At 41.9% G+C, this 17,582-nt stretch overlaps 1 protein-coding gene across 1 annotated transcript in view; it reads right to left on the reverse strand.

The window, feature by feature from the left end:
• MSH4 (mutS homolog 4) overlaps positions 1-17,582 on the reverse strand; it is a 1,513,152-nt gene that overhangs the window by 358,602 nt on the left and 1,136,968 nt on the right. Inside the window, exon 17 of the mRNA XM_078673412.1 lies at positions 4,809-4,927. Coding sequence (XP_078529538.1) covers positions 4,809-4,927 — 119 coding nt within the window. The remainder of the gene's footprint in view (positions 1-4,808; positions 4,928-17,582) is intronic.

The following is a 17,582-nucleotide window of genomic DNA, read 5'->3' on the forward strand; positions in this document are numbered from 1 at the left end:
TTACTACTTGCAATTTTCGCTGTGAGAAGGATATTGGCTGCCCCTGGTTTTCCAACGCATTCTTGGGAAGTGATATGAAAAAGATCGATATTATAACATCAGTAAATACAACTCCGTTTATGATAGATCCCATACATTATATCAGCACGGTATAGCTGAATGCACAAGCATCTCTCATTTTACAGGACCAAGGCAGACATACAGTGGTATCTCAACCTCACAAAGATAGACTGGTCTTCATGCATTTGGGTCTATTCATTGCTCTAAAATGAAATGGCAAAGCTGGAAATCAACCTCTTTACGCCAGGTTAATCACTATGATGGTGCCAAGTTTAAAACACCCCCAACTATCATCTGAATGTATCCGGGATTGCCAAAGATAGTAAAAAACAATGTTTCAAATATGAGATTATTTTACTCACAAACTACTTTTGTTACCTGAGATACTCCCATTTATCTGTATTGTTTTGGAGCAAAAACATTTTTTTAATGGCAATGATATGCCACTCTGGTTGGACAAGTGGTCTCTCTGGGCGGTTTCCTGGATCCCTTCTGAGGTTCTTGGCAGTCTAGTGGATGTTTATAGCAGTCTAGTGGATGTTTGATTTTTCTATGCCTCTGATAGAATTGCGAAATGCAGCAGTGTAGAAGGTAAGTGTCACTGATGCATTGCCAGGGAGCCAAACAGTTTTCATATGTTTGGCCTGTATGACATTACTGGGTTAGTATTTTCAAATGCCTTAGGTGCATATGCCTACACCGTTATAAATACGTATCCCTCTATATGTCTGCAGTGACTGATCTCCTACTCAGTACTTGCCATTATACTATACTAATGTACTACTTTAATATTACAGACAAGGGCTAATTTCCATCCTGATCTCAATGTTTTCTAGTAATTGTAACCATGCCTTTTTTCTTTGTTTCCCTTTCTTATTGTTTCCAGTACATATTCTTAGTAACTCTACCAAGTCTGATGTGTTCAAATTTCCCTAAAAAACAGTCCAATAGAGTAGAGCGCCAGGACAATTTTAAAAATTCTAATTCAGTTTCGATCTGGACACTAAGAAACAATGCTTTAAATGTAAGATTTGGGGAGGGAGTCAAACCAGGCCTAGAACACGTCATCAAAGAATGTAATCGCTTTTTACCCCAAGACATCTGCAAGTGACCAGTGCTGGGTAAGGGGACATCACCCAGGGACTCCAAGACTACCTGCCCTTGGAGCACCGGTGTCTGCCTGGTGCCTGGGTCCCTGTAGCGAGGTGTGAGGCGATGGCTGCTACACTGATTGTGTTATTGCCCTTGTGCAGATTTGTAGTCAGCGATCCCGTATCCCAATTGGAGCCACCATGAAGATTGTTGCCATGCAGATCAGGCCATAGCCATTAGCATAGTGAAGCTGGTGATCCCATATGCCATGTGGGGCTGCTGGGAAGATTGCTGCCATGCCAACTAGGCCGTAACCAGTGTGCGGAGTGAAGTTGGCAACTCCATATGCCAGGTGGGGCCATCCTGAAGATTGATCCTGTGCCAATCAGGCCACAGGCCGTGTACAGGGTGAGGACAGTGACCCCGAATGCACGGGAATGCCACCCGGACAAGGCAAGAAGTGTAGACTGGTCAAGACTGTGGTCAAGAGAAGGAGCCACCGTGGTGCCCCGAGAAGTCCCAAGCCCCAACTGAGGATCATCACCAGGACCCTTGCAAAATCCTGCCCCTCTCCCACCCAACTATGGCCAGGATACCCAAAAACTTACCAGCATCAGATGAGCATCAACGGCTTCCCGGCGCTCCCTCCACAGGACCGCATTTGAGGAACACCAGGACACCCGACCCCTGCCCTTCCGAGGCCAGGTGCAAGGAACTTACCAGAGACAGCTGTTGTAGCTTCAGCGCCCAAAAAGGGGATGCGCTTTAAAGCTCTGCTTGCTTAGATCCTGCTGGTGCTGGTAAGACTGATTTACAGGCCTGACCACCCCAATGGAACTTGCCTGCTACATTGCGCTTCGGCCCAGGAACATTTTTGACTTTAGTGAAGAGTCAGAGTGGGACTCATGAGACTCGGACTACTAGTTAGGCTTAATCTGCATCGCTTATATTGAACGGGGAATACTCACTACTGCTAGCGAGAGGAGAGTGTGACTCAGGAACCTGCCTATAAAACACTAGAGCCCTGACCTTAGGAGACAGTGGGTATTGTTTGTGAATTACGTATTTTAATTTGTGTTTGTATATAAATATTCCTTCTTTTCATAAAACCAAGTATTTGATTGAACAATCATTTATTGCTGCTGCTGAACATATTTTGAGTTGGGAGCCTGTGTTCATTCCTCTGCGTCTACTTTCCACCAAAGATGCTGCAGATTGCTCAACCCACACTACCACTGAGAGTCAAGAATTTGAAGGGGTACTTAGCCCACTTGTTCGGGGTCCATAGTAGGCCAGGCCCCGGGAAATCAGGAGTTAAAGGCCTCATCTCGTGGCCCTCGGAACTGGGTTCTGACACTTTTGCATCTCAAAAGATTGTTAGACATGATGACCATTTGGGTTTATCCAAATCATGAATTTACCTATATGGTTCTACTCTCCAAATGAGCCAAACAAATATAATATTCACTATGAAGAAACTAATTTGGGCGACAAAATGCAAATAGAATTTATTTATATACAACATTCCTGGGTACCCACAATTATAATACCTCACTTAAAACTAGCTTATCTTTAAGAAAAGAGAATAACAAAAAATGGAAAACCTGTTTTTCATAATGTATCTCAAAGAAATTGCCATGCTTAGGTCTAAGTTGACGGGCGGCTTGGGGTAGACTGTGTGTTTGCTTAGGGGACACCGGTAAGCCAAACTCTATTTGCTAAAGAGAACAATTATTTGCCTACACACCAATATTCATAACTGAAAGTCCTTGATAATGTTTCAGACTGTCTTGGTAGCTTAGTGAGCTCTGGATTAAGTGAAGCATGGCTAGCTACAGGAATGGTCCAATTCTTCACTCATTTGGAATGCATATTCTGCACTCTATCGAATTAGCATGCCAGGGTAAATACACAGTTGTGAATCTGCCAATGAGAAACTGTTTTAGAGTAATTCCATGCCCTCTTCTGGAGGCCCACTGCAAGGTAGGTTTTTAAGCTTTCTGCACTCTGCAAAAATCATACCTTTCATCGGTCTGCATTTTTGGACAATTCCTTGATGTACTCTCCATATGGGATACCACTGCTAGCACCTCTATAAATACTGACATTTTATAATATGCGATTTTTTTTTTAAACTCTAGGTTGTGTGCACCCTTTACATTCTCCAACGTCTTGATTCAGAAACAAAAGGGTATAAAAAGCTCATTTTCAGTGCAAGTCACATTTGAACACTAAGGGGGTAATTTAGAATTGTGTGTTAGGGACATTATAAAAAAAGGATATCCTGTATGTAACCACTGCATTCACCACCGCACTCAGATTGTGGTGTAACGCAGTGTTCCTGACAGCAAATCCACCACCACCTGCAACATCAGGGGCATAATCCTGATACCTTGATGCCAACAGGAATGGCACGGGATTGCCACATATTTATGGGCAGAGCTTTCATCTCAACTGACTTTCTGTCTGGGACTGCCATTGAAACAATGGTCCTGGATGGAAAATCTTGAGAAATTTTAGTCAGTGCCTGGGGAACATTAGTTTGGGGAGTCTTGGAGTTGAACACCCCATAGGAATCACATGGATAATATAACTTTCACTGTGCTATGGTTGCAGAAATTGTTTGGGGGGAAACCCTGTCATTGGAGGAGTGTGGCTCAATGGTTAGAGCGGCAGACCCTGATGCAGAGTTCTGGCCAGGGACCAGGGTTCGATTCCCGCCTCGGCGGGGTCTCGGGCTCAATTTCCTTGGACCTGTTAATTCTCGCCTCGGTGCCTATTCTAATCATGGGCCCATGCTGCAACTCTGGGCAATAGCTTGCTTAGCCTCCACACTGGCCCCAACAGCGCTAAGGATGCCTGGCTTCACCCTGGGGGTGCCCAGGAGTGGACACTTCACAGGGAAAGCCAGGAGGGGTTCCACAGCGGTATGAGTATCAGCGCCAGGAAGTCGAATAGGCGACACCGCAAGGTGACTGTCTGGTGACAGTGCGCTCTATAAGTACCATGACATTTACATTTACATTTATTGAGGCGAGGAAATAGCTCCAGATTTTGCAAAGCTAATGCTCACATCAGTAGTTTAGCACAAATTCCCATATTGCTACCAAAATCAAGAGATTACCATGACAATATCAGACATGTTTACCCTGAAATGAGTTTCTCATGCATCATGGGATTCGCTTTGGGTTGAAAAACGTGGAAGAAAGACAAGGCATGTTATACTAAGGCCGAATGGCGGAAGTTCGGTCTCCTATGTTATACCTGGAGACAGACCACATCCTGGGAGTTGTATCTCATCCTGCCTAGAGCCTTCATATGTTTGAAACTGCCATAGTTTCATGGAGGGTCCCAAACAGACATTCTGGCAGCAGAAATGTAATAGGAGGGGCTGACTAGAATAGGACCGCCCCTCCGATGGCATTCTCATCAGTGCCAGTACTACCAAGGGAGTGTCCCTGTTCACAGAGCTATTAATAGCTTGTTATCTGGATTACCACCTCCCACCACACCCTAATAAAAGCGGGGAATTAAAAGGGGAGCACATGTGAAATCTGCCACTTTTGGGTAATGTCCTATTACTACCCACCTCCTGAGTACTTACTATACATATTTAGGCGCAAGGAGTTCCATTATTTAAAAAAATGGCTTTGTACCTCTTTCATCTCTTTCATAAAAGTTGACGTATTTGTTTCTATGTCATCATCCATTCCAATTCTAGTGAAAATCTGCTCAGCAATTCTGAAAGATGAATATTCTGCTGGAACGTAAGATCCTGCAAAAAATGTAGAGTCTCATTTTCATATGTTCATTAATAATAGCAGTTTGCACCTTGCAGCCAACCACCACTCTGTGCCTTTAAAGAAAACACAGTCAATACTTGTGAATTATTGTTTTATAAATCACATTTAACATAACATAACTATGACATAACACACTACATGTCATTACTTATATCATCAATGATGTTATTGAATATGTCATGTGTAATGTAATATGTGGGGTCCTAAGCAATGCATAATGGAGGCGCAAAGTATGGTTAGTTTACCACCCATGCGCTATGATTTCAGTATTTTATGCTCTGTCAGTGCAGCTGTCATCAGACAATTATGTGAGAATCACCAGGAGAAAGGCCTTGGCTATGTGTACATGTTGGGAGTCAGGAGTACAAGTTTTGATTAGACATAAGTTCTGTGCTTTCACAAAAAATGTGCTTGCCCTCCACGCAGCTGTTATCATTCTGTTTATTGGTCCATCTGCCTGAGATTTAACTTTCAGGGACACACACATGATATTATAATGCTATTAATGAATCTTAAACAACTAGATAATTTACACTGTTTTTCTCTGGCAACAGCATGATTTGGAGGAGGGCAGTCATTAACCTACATCAATTTTTGCATCGGGATTGACAGGGTAACTGTCACTTTACCTAATATGATCAATAAAAAGAAGCTTTCAGAGTCCTACTGAGAGAGGGACTTAGGCTCCATCTACATGTTGGTCCTTCTGAGTAAAGGATTTGATTGCGCCAAATTTGTGTGCTTTCGTTAAAAAGACAGCGGGCCTCATTTATGAAAAGTGTTGCATTGCTGTGGGAAAACAGCAATGCAACACTTTTCATGGCGCCATCCGTGCAAAACCATGGACTGTACAGTGCTCAATGTCGCAAGGATTTACAGATACGTCAGTAATCCTGACGTACCTGTAGGCACCAAAAAGAGACACATTGCTGGAGTGTGTCTAAAAACAGATGCAACTCCAGCAATGTGTCATTTGATATGCGGCAAGCCCCATGTGAAAGGCACTGTGTCACCCCTTACGCCTGCTTCAAGCAGGCGTAAGAATTTGATGCACTGACGCTATAGAAGTGCTGCAGTAAAATCTCATAGATTTCAATGCGTCACTTCTTTGAGGCTTTTCTGCGTCAGAAAGCCCATCCTGCATATATTATACCTGTTGCAGGTATAATGTAGCGCAGGGGTTTGTACAGTGACACATATGCCTAGGTGGGTCACTTTGTACAAATGGCACATTTTTGACGCCATCGCAGCCTCACAAAAAGTGTTGCAACTGCAGCGTAAGGCCCTCATAAATAAGGCCCAGCATGTGTTGCAATTTTGGGCTTGTGGCGAAGTATATACTTACTGCAGCAGGACTGAGTTGGCTATGGTGGCAGGCCAATGATTATGGCTATAGGCAGAATCTCTTTTTCAATCAAATGTAATGATAAAGGCACTAGGCCTGATGTATTTATAGTGAAAAACATATGTTAAAGTTGATAAGCATTTAGGGGTTTTATTACTGCTGTCTATTAAAAGCCGACATATAGGTTTATGTTTGCATGGAATCTCACAGATTACCGTGATGGGCAAAGGTTTTTACGTTGGCCACCCACTATGGCAATCCCTGAGGGGGTTTCACTGTGATGATTCTTTCTGGCTCTTTTGAGAGAGGAGTATGCATGATTGTTACCAGTTCATGAGCACTTGAATAGGCCAGTGTTGAGTAAGATGAAAAGCCAATTGTAAAGGTTAAAGACTCCACCAGTTCATTGGGAAAAATCAAGGCAGATTTGAAAGGTTTTATATGTATATTATGAAATGTTATAACATTGTCGGTAGACCTGACCTACTTATTTTGAAAAGCATGAGTTAAATACCGTAGGCTTTTGAGGATAGATTTTTATTACAGTGTGCAAAAGCTTGTAGGTAGGTATTTTGTTACATGGAATTTCACAGATTACCATAGTAGTAGGCATGTCTTTTAGTATTGGTGACCCACCCAAAAAACTGTGGGAAGAGAAGATGTGAGCTACAATAATCATTGTTAGGCTCTCTTAGGAGAGATAACATTTTTCTTTGCCAACTGTAATTTTGTATACATTTGTACTCAAGACTGTATGCAGTATGTTTGCCAAGACAAAACTTTACGCTCAGTACAATGGCCTTGAGTTGTTATTGTGACAGGCCCATGAGAAAGGCATGATATATGCCTGATTGTTTGTTATGAAAAGCTACGATAAAGGTAGTAGGCAAATTCAATGTTAATTCTGATTTGGAACTCCAGAGAGTGCCACATAAAAAAATTCAAAAGATACAAACAACAAAGCCTACAACTATTAATAAAAAAGGCTGAAATACATTCCCAAGGCTCAAAATATTAGGCGTCTAACAAATGATTATATACAAAGAGAGTACATAGCAGAAATAGTCAAGATAAAAACATCCTGCACAAATAATAAAGGATTTTATTAGAAAAAGAATGTTGATGCAGTACAGATATACAGTGCAGATATAGTGAAGGCAATACTGGTGTCATCGTACGACGGTGGGGTTACATTCGGCAAATCACTGACCTGGTGGCGGTCTGTACACAAATAGCGGGTTAATCGTTAACTCGGCGTAAGCTGTCGTTGGTGGTCTTATGCATTGCCCCCATTGGAAAGGAAACAAAGGTGGTAAAGGAGAGAATGGAAAAAAGAGGATAGGATGGGTCACGTGGTTGTTAGTCGCCCAGACTTTCCGAGTTTGTGATATGATGAGGCTGGATGGGGGGGTACTGAGCCCGACGGCGTACCTAAGGCGGTTTGTGCGAGCTCAGGTAGCTGTCTAGGAAGTGCCACATCTCGCCCTTCGAGGTGGTGTTGGGTGAGTGTTTAGAGGTTATGTTGTCTGCCCCTCTTAGGAAGATGATCCAGTTGAACCAGCTTTTGAAGGAAGACTTCCTTATCTCTTTCCAATTCGTTAGTATGGTTTTAACGGCCGCCGTGAGCAGAAGGTCAATCAGATCGCTGTCGTTTTTGGACTGAATTTCGGGGGCCATGAAGGTGGCGGCTATCCCTAGGAAGTCTGGTTGTAGTGAGTGTCCTGTTATGCTCTTTATGAAGTCTCTAATCTTACCCCAGAATATTTTGTTTTTGGGGCAGTAGAAGACAAGGTGTGCCAAGTCTCCTTTTTCTTTCTGGCAGTTCCAGCATAAGTCATTATCGCGTATTCCGACAGCTGCTAAACGGGACAGGGTCCAGTACGCTTTTTGAAGGAGCCAGTATTTAGTTTGTGCTAAGGCTTAGGTGACTTTACACTTGGCACAAGAGTTTGTATTGGTACGATGTTTGGTGGCCGACTTTGTTTAGATTCGACATGTTTTGAAGAATCGGTGGAACCTCCTTGTTAAGATCTGCTCTCGTGATCGCCGCCTTTATTCTTATAAAGCTACAGAATTCAATGTCTGGTAAGTTGTGCAAGTGTTTTAGGGTGTCGAAAGTGTGCAAGTTACTGAGGTTTTCTAGTTGGCTCGGGGTGGAGATGCCTTGTTCATGCCAGGAGTTAATGTTAAGTATCTTGTCCTTGTATTTTATTTTAGTGTTGAACCAAATGGATTCCCATCTTGTGTTTTTAATGCTACTCTCCATTCTTTTGTCGACTTTGAGGAGCGAGTTCTTGGTGTTTTTGAGTATAGTGTTGTTGGCCTCGGGGTGTTTGTTAGCTGTAAGCAGGGCTAGGGGGGTCGAGGCCTTTTAGTAGTGCTCTCTCTAGTGTCAGCCATGCCGGTGTACAAGCTTGCTTTGGTGCGAGCCAGTGTATCCCTTGTTTGGCTAGGCATGCTGTTTGGAATGTCTTGAAGTTGGTGAGGTTGAGACCTCCTAGGGTTTTGTGTAATCTTAGTTTCTGCAGGCTTATTTAACTTGTAAAGTGCAAGTGTGCTAAGGAATATTGAGATAGATACAAATCCTGACCAGCATGCAAAATACAGTGGGAACAATTGTGCAATTCTAATACAGTACGTAAAAATAAATCAGTGCAATCAGCTCTAGGCATTATTAATAATATGACAACATTAAAAATGCGGTTCCTATTACCCTTGGAATCTACATATTTATTTCGGGATTTTCCCTAATAGACCATATGCAGCATGCCCAAAGCTACAAACAGAATGGTAATCCAATGTAAAAAATGTTTTAGAATTGTTTTAAAAAAGACAACATTTTAAAGCATGCTGATTTGGAAGGAGGAGCCAAAAGACAAGTCCGGGTCTCTGCTGCCAAAGTAATATTGTACTGTAAGAACACTGGTCTTAACAACCTGCATCGTATTGGCTGTAATGAGGGACAGACAAATAATACATGATTACGATTTTGCACCTGGTTTCCACACAGGTCACAGAGCCTGTTTTCTCTAGCTAGAACTTCCCATGCTCCTGTTATAATTCAGCCTAAATAGCAGGATGGTTCTACGTACTTCACAGGGGAGGTTCCATAAACATAAGTTTGAGATTTTTTACACATGCTCCTCTCCACAAATGTGTTATTCCTAGAGAGCCGGGAACACAGTACAATATCTCTTTTATGACTAACATTGTAAATTTGCTATTTTTAATTAGTGTTTTCAAGGCCTGCTTTGGTAGGGTACCTGCATCAACTAGCCCTATACCAAACATGGCTACTGCCTTTTCATAGTTTCTAAAAACAACACTTTTTTCCCCTCAACCAATAGAAGATTTTGTATTTTAGGGTAGTCTGTATGGAACTCACATCACAATTTAATATAGTATTCCCCCACCTTAGGCTTGCTACCATAGCCAACATGTTAGTTGAAAGAAGCCCGAATTCCAGTCGGATGGCCGCTGGAGAAGCAACATGATCCAAGTTACATATTTGGCACCAAATGCGCCCTTCCTCCTTCTAAGAGAAATCCCAATGCTTCTCATCCACTGATTCGCAAGCATAGCTAACTGAGGGCAGGCTTTTAGTCTGAAATACTGCTAAAACGTGGGCAAAATGTCTTTGAGTGTAACATTTATATAGCCAGCCAAGTGTAAAGGCATGAGATATTGTCTTACTTTTACACTGACTGATATGATCACTGCTAACACATTTTGGAAACATCCATTACAACGCAGTCATTACAGCGACCTACCTTTACAACGCAACTATTACAAAGCAACTGCCTTTACATCGCATACAATTACAATGCATGCCATTACAACGCATGTCACTACAAGGCTTGCCATTACAACGCAACCAATTCAACGCATGCCATTACAACGCTTTATAAGGTAAGTAATGAAGATTGTTTTAGTATTAGGGTGGGTATGGGTTATGGGGTACATGGGAATAGTAATGTTTACCCCTACACTATCCAACACTTTGCCTACTGTTGCACACACTGGAGTGGGAATAGTAATTTTTACCCCTACACTATCCAACGCTTAGTAATTTTTACCAATACACTCTCCAGCACTTACCCTACCATTGCAGTCACTGGAGTGGGAATATTCATTTTTACCCCTAAACTATCCAACCCTTACCCGACTGTTGCCCTAAAAGTATTGTGTGTTGTAAGGATATGCGTTGTAATGGTAGTTTTAAAAAATGCGTAGTAATGGCATTGGTTGTAAAATTATGCAATGTAATGGTAGTTGCAATGTAAAAACTGCGTTGTAAAAGCATGCATTGTAATTTCATGCGTTGTAACGTCATATATTCACACAGTTACCTGAGGAAATTCTACCTAAATACAGGTATTACCTCACTGCTTCCAACTTATCTTTCTCCAAAAACCAGTGCAAGTTTTTCCTGACCCTACATCCTGGGACCTAAAGACCATGATTTTACTCTTTGATGGTTATTTTAAAACAAATTCAGCAGCATAGTTACTTAATTCATTAAGACGCCTGTATAGGTCTATTGGAGTTAAGTCTAACATAATGGCATCATCTGCATACAGTAGGCAACCAAGTTTCATTATTCCTGGCTTTGGTGGGTCCCTCTTGCACTGCCCACCCTACTAGGCAAGTCATTGATATACAGGGAACAAGAAAAGGTGCGCACCCTTGCTTCAGACCATTATGAATTTTCACTTTGCTCGACCAACCCTGATTCCCTCCCATCAAGACCAGAGTCTAAGTAGAAGAAATAAATCCAATTACTAGCCCGAGCAAATGTGCAGGGATCGTAATTACAGCCAACTTTCTCCTCAGCGTCCCTCGGTCAACCCTGTCGACCGCTGTGGAGAAGTCTATAAAGGAAGCATATAAGGCCATGTCCATGCCTACTGGGTATTTTTCAATCAAGGTTTACAACGCTGTGATATTATCTAAAGTACCACAATGTTTACAAAAACAGCTTGCTCCGCAGGGAGGAGATCATTACCAAAAGTCCAATTCTGGTGGTGTACAAGTATACTCTTGGCAAAAAAATTCAGAAATGCGATCTGCCTAAAATTTGCAACTAGTGGTTGTGGGACTCTTTTTAATAGAGGTACCACTTTAGTCCCATATACATAGCAGTTCAAACACTGGTTGGAAAAAGGAGGCCCATATGGAGATACCTTGCTTAATAAGGGATATAGTGCGATCGTCCGGGCCCATCGCCCCATACCTTACTCCGCTAATAAAACATTCTATATCCTCACTATGGGGAGGGCCACATACCTTCCCTAAACAGAACTCATCCATTGATTCCACAAGAAACCTATCCCTGGAATTTGATGCACTAGTCACCTGAAAGTGCAACCTCTCTCAATTTAATCAATTTTTGATTATCCACTCCTCTGCATTCAGACGCCTTTAATCTTGTTCTTACCTGCTTCAATCGATTAATTTCCCATTGTCTTGTAAATGATGGCTGCTTAAATTGTTCCCTTACTAAGGAGTTCCATTCCCGGTTTAACTTTTTCACCTCTCCAGCAATAACTACCAGAGGGTTAGCGCCTTTCTCTAGTTTCTTACTCCCACATAAACTAAATAAAGAAATATGATTCTTGAACCAAGCAAGAGGATTTTCTTGTGTGGGAGCAGAACTTGCCTTTTTCACCAATCCCACCAAGTTTATCACATTTTTATTTGACCAAAAGCTACGCCAAATTGTTTTATTATACACAATGGTATCATTTCTAGAGCTTACTCTGACTAGACTGGTGGTTCCTGCTTGGCTTGTGTGTTTACCTCAGCCAACCAGGAATTCCATTTCTAACACCATCCCTGAACATGGATTCTTAATAGATCCATCAGCAACTCCACATCCATAGATTGCACCAATTACATTTCAAGGCATATATTCAAGGCACACTTGAAAGTGCACAGCAGACAGCGAAATACAAGCTTTACGCTATGTAACCATGCATGCTGAAAGGACAAGGACCAGTGGTCATTCAGTTTCTGAAGTAAGGGCGCACCAAAGTTCTTCATCATGTGACCACATCACATCAGCACATGTGGTAGTTCCATTCCCATTTGGCCACATGGTGGAACATCCATTGCGGAAACAAAAATAGAAAGAGAATCCCAACAATCGGAAATAGAATAGACGTATCCTCCAAAGATGCTGGAAACCAAGGAGTATATAAAAGATAGAATAACTCTGAAGACAGTCTGGAAGGTACTAACAAACCCAGACCCAATTGCTTTGATAAAATGTACAACTCCCGCAGAATTTGAAGGATTAATTATGCTGTGCACAAGTTCTCCAAAGTTTTGTGGGAGGTTAGTGTGTAGTAGTGATGGTATTTCAGAAGAAGAACTTGCAACTTGAAAGCCAAGGATCACATGTATCAAAAATACATTTAGCATTCCTTAAATACCGAATTTTAAGTAATCTCTATTTAAGGAATGCAAAATGGTATGTAAGAAAAAAGAAATGACCTAATAGCAATTCCTAAAGATTTACAGTCGCATTTACTTAATCGTTATTAAGTAATACTACTCCATTTATTCATATGGGGCTAAAGGCCCATAGGTGCAAATGATTTTGCATGATCTAATTTGCCATTATCTTATTGGTAATCGCAAATTAGATAATGCAATACCAAGGGTGCCTGAGGGCCTAAGACTCCCACGAAGCACCTCAAACACAAATTTGGACATGTAAAGCGCACACATTCCCTATGGGCATGGGTGTGCTACATAGCACTTTGAAAAATGCATTTTACAAAATTTGCACATGGTTACCATCAACTCGGAGTCGATGTTAATAACATTTCTTAAATCCACAGTTTGCATTTAGAAAATGCTTGGTACACGTGCAAATTAAATTGTACAAATTGCGCTTCCCTATTTCTAGTCGCAATTTTAGGTAATCACAATTTTTGCGATTATTAAAATTGTGACTAGAAAGCCTTTCATACATTTTGAAAGAATATTTTGCAGTTGCAAATAGGCGAAATTACAGATTCACATTGTTTGTAAATTCAAAATTCTTTGAAACATGTGGCCCCAAATGAAACTTTCTTCTGAAACACTAAGGCTTTCAGTCTGCTCAGACTATCAAAGTTCACATTAAAAAATAGAAATTGAAGGCCAAACCGTTATTCACCTAACTCTGCGAGTCTTTGGAAAAAGCACATTCGTACAACAGGTCACAACTCTGGAAAATGTCACCACACAGGATACTCCAGGTTTCGTCCCGCAGCAACCTTGGTCATCCAACATCAAATAACTTCCATTAGAGAGCAATCTGAATGCCAGACGAATTACAGCAGCTGTGGAACTCTTCATATAACAAGCTAAGTTTGTTTTTGAAGCATTACAAGCTCAATGAAGAGTGACCTACATGCAAAATAAAAAATTGTCTGAAGAATTCTTGCAATCTGTAATGCTTAGAAAAAGTTCAGTTTCCCCATTCGTGCACCTGTTATCAAAAGGTAGGATCCATGTCTTGTGTACAAATCTCTCCCCTAACGCTTCATATCTGCCAACCTGAAAATGTTTCAAACAGGACGTGAAGTGAAATATTGACATTAGCAAAGAAATACGTACTGGAATTAACCAATCTGCTGATGATGTTTCCACCACAATAAATGGTAAGTACTCTAAATGGTCTGTGTTTAACATTGTGTTTGTTGCGTCCTTCTTTGCCATTATCTTCTGCACATGTGTCAAATTATATGGCAGAGCTGAATCGGTACAACACTCCACTCCACTTTATGACATGCCACCTCACTCTATGACATGATACTCCACTCTATGACACTCAACTCCACTCTACAACACTCCACGTCACTCTACGACACGCCCCTCCACTCTATGATATGCCACTGCACTCTACGGCATGCCACTTAACTCTTTGATATGCCACTCCACTCTACATCATTCCACTCTATCTATTCCACTCTAAGACACTCTACGACATGCCACTGTATGACACACCACTCCAGTCTACTGTACAACACGCCACTCCAGTCTACTGTACGACACGCCACTTCACTTCTTGGTAACAACTGGAATAAAAAAACAATTATGACAAAAGACACTCTATGACATGCCACTCTACTCCACTGTATGACACACCACTCCACTCCACTGTACGGCACAACACTTTTCTCTACCACACGTCATTCCATTCCACGATACTCCTCTGTATGAGACTCCACTCTATGACATGCCACTCCACTGTATCACACGTCACTCAACTCTAGGAAATGACACTCCACTCTATGACAAACCACTCCACTCTGCACCCTTTTACTCTGACATTCTACGCCACGATACTCTAAGACACACAACTCCACTCTACAACTCGTAACTCCACTGTACACCACCCAACTCTACAACACTCTATTCCTTTCAATGCTCCTCCACTCTACACAACTATACGACACTTTACAATACACCACTCCACTCTATGACATGCCACTCCACTCTGACACACCACTCCACTCTATGAAACTCCATGATACTCCACTGTACAACACAGCACTCCCTTGTACAACATGCCACTCCACTCTATGCCACTCCACTCAACTTTACACTCCTTCACTCGAAGACACTCTACGACAGGCTTCTATAAGACAAGACACTGCAATCTACTTAACGAGATACCACTATACGCCATGCCATTCCACTCGACAAGACTCTACTCCACTCTATGGCCCTTTACTGTATTCCACTCTTTGACACTCTACAACAAGCCACACCACTCCACTGCACTCTATGACACACCACTCCACTCTACGACACATCATTCTACTCTGTTACTCCATGCCACTTCATTGAATGACATACCACTCCACTCTACGACACACCACTCTACTCTACGACACATCATTCTACTCTGTTACTCCATGCCCCTTCATTGAATGACACACCAGTCCACTCTACGACATTCCACTTCACTCTGACATGCCTCTCCACTCCACTCTAAGACACTCTAAGACACGCCATTCTATGACATGTCACTCCACTCTACTCTATGATGAGCCACTCCACTCTACTCTATGATGGTCCACTCTACTCTATTCCATGACATGGCACTCCGCTCTATGCCACTCTACTCTAAGAGACTCTACTCCACTTTACGACACTCTTCAACCCTCCACTCCATGACACTCTTCTGCACTCTATGGCATTTCACTCTACCACACTCTACTCCACTCAATGCCACTCTACCTTACTCTACTCTACACCACTCTACAACACCCTCCACTACTCCACTCTACACCACAACACTTTACGTCACTCCACTCTATGTTACTCCACTTTACTCCATTCTACAACAATCTTCACCCCTCCACTCTACAACACCTATCTGCACACTATGGCGCTCCACTCAATAACAGTCTACTCCACTCTATACCACTCTACAACACTCTACTCAACCCTATGCCACTTTACGACACTCTACTCCACTATACGCTGACGTGTAGTTCCTTAGTTCCTATAAACCTATATAGGATCTGCACGTTTCGACAACATAGACTGTGGGATTAGTGTCCAGACTGATTCCAGACACCCCCACTTGGTATGTTCGCCTGTATACCAGATAGCTCACTGTGCCACTGTAAACTCCTCTTACCAAGGAGAGAATAGTTCTTAGCAACTATCGAACATGACAGCTCTGTCCCATCAGGGATCGTGGAAACAGTACAGTACTTTTCATTCAGTCACTCGTGCTAACTTTGTCTCAGAGAGATGCACAGAATAAACGGTGGGAACGTTATTCAATAAGCATTTATTGAACCAGCGTCATTCTAGTGTAAAATAGGTGTGCTGAAACAAAAATAAGACAGAAACAGATATAAATGGTTATAAGAACCAACAGAGTAAAAGGATGGTAGATTCCTACCATGGTGCTAAAACAATGAATACAGACAAGTATATAAATACATAACAGTGATAATGTGTACTCCTACGATGCAACCCTAACTAGATGTACCCGAGTATACATAGCATGTATGTAGGTGTAGAGCCAAGAATCCCCCTAGGCTGAAGCCAACCCCATTACCTGAAGTGAGAGACTGTGGGACCCCGTCTTGGTCTCGAGATGGTCTGCCCGCGAGGGATGTCAGACCACTGCGAGCTGGAGTGTCTGCGTGCAGGAACCTCAGCGTCTTGCGTCAGTGTGTCAGCAATGAAGTCTTTCTCTTCTTCCTGCCCCAGCAAAGATATAGTATATAGAAACCCAAAAGGTACCCTCAAGGGTTCTACCTTGCTGCGTTGTGGTGATCGAGGATGACAAAAGGGATAACCCTGATACATAGTTATTATGCAGAAGATGGTAGCCCTGCTGTGAATCTGAGACTCCTCATGCATAATAAATTAGGCCAATTTTCTGGGAAAACCACACAACATTTATGCAGCACCTTAACTAGGTAAAAGGTCAATACCAAATCTGTTATGTAGAGTAATGGCAGGAGAAATATAGGTGAAAGGTTGGGTGACTACCCAAGCCTATATAGGGGTACATTTAAGAATCATAACCACACAACTCCCTGTATGCCACTCCACATCACTTCATTCCACTGTACTCTATAAATTCTAAAGTCATAGTCATAAGTGCAAGGTATTAATTTGCAAACTACTCAAAACTTAATATAACTCGTGTACCCTCAATACACAGTATTGTCAACTCGCTAGCCACGGTACATGAACTATAACTTGCGCTTCACACATGCAGAGCTTTTACCCTTTCATATTACCACACTTATAGCATGTTAAATAATAGCATTTATAACAAAACTCATGGTGTCTGAAATGACCACATTTATAAGAACACTGTGCAATGTAGAGGAGTGAGTTATAGTTTATTTACTGTTGCTACGGAGTTGACAGCACTGTGTATGGAGGTGCATGAGTTATATTAACCTTTGGGTGGTGCAGAAACTATAGCTTAAAGGTATAATCCTAATTTTAGAATTTCTAAGGTTAGTGTAGTTTACGTTGTTTTTGTATAGAAATAATGAATGAATGGACTCAAAAGTACTAGGGTGATTGCAGCAGTGACTGGTGTTGCTTATACAGCAGCCCCCCGGAGCAGCCTCAAAATTTCCTAAACTAGTGAGGAATCTGTTTGGTAGAGGTTAAAAGACCCAGGCACCTTCCAATGGCTCTATTTTATGTGAAATGTTCCAAGGCCGAATCTGCTTTATAGGCGATAAGACATGAGCCAATGAAAAATATATCCATGAGAATCAGGTGGAGTGCATCGACACATG

This window comes from Lissotriton helveticus, chromosome 1_2 (genome assembly GCF_964261635.1).
Source record: "Lissotriton helveticus chromosome 1_2, aLisHel1.1, whole genome shotgun sequence".
Classification (NCBI taxonomy): domain Eukaryota; kingdom Metazoa; phylum Chordata; class Amphibia; order Caudata; family Salamandridae; genus Lissotriton; species Lissotriton helveticus.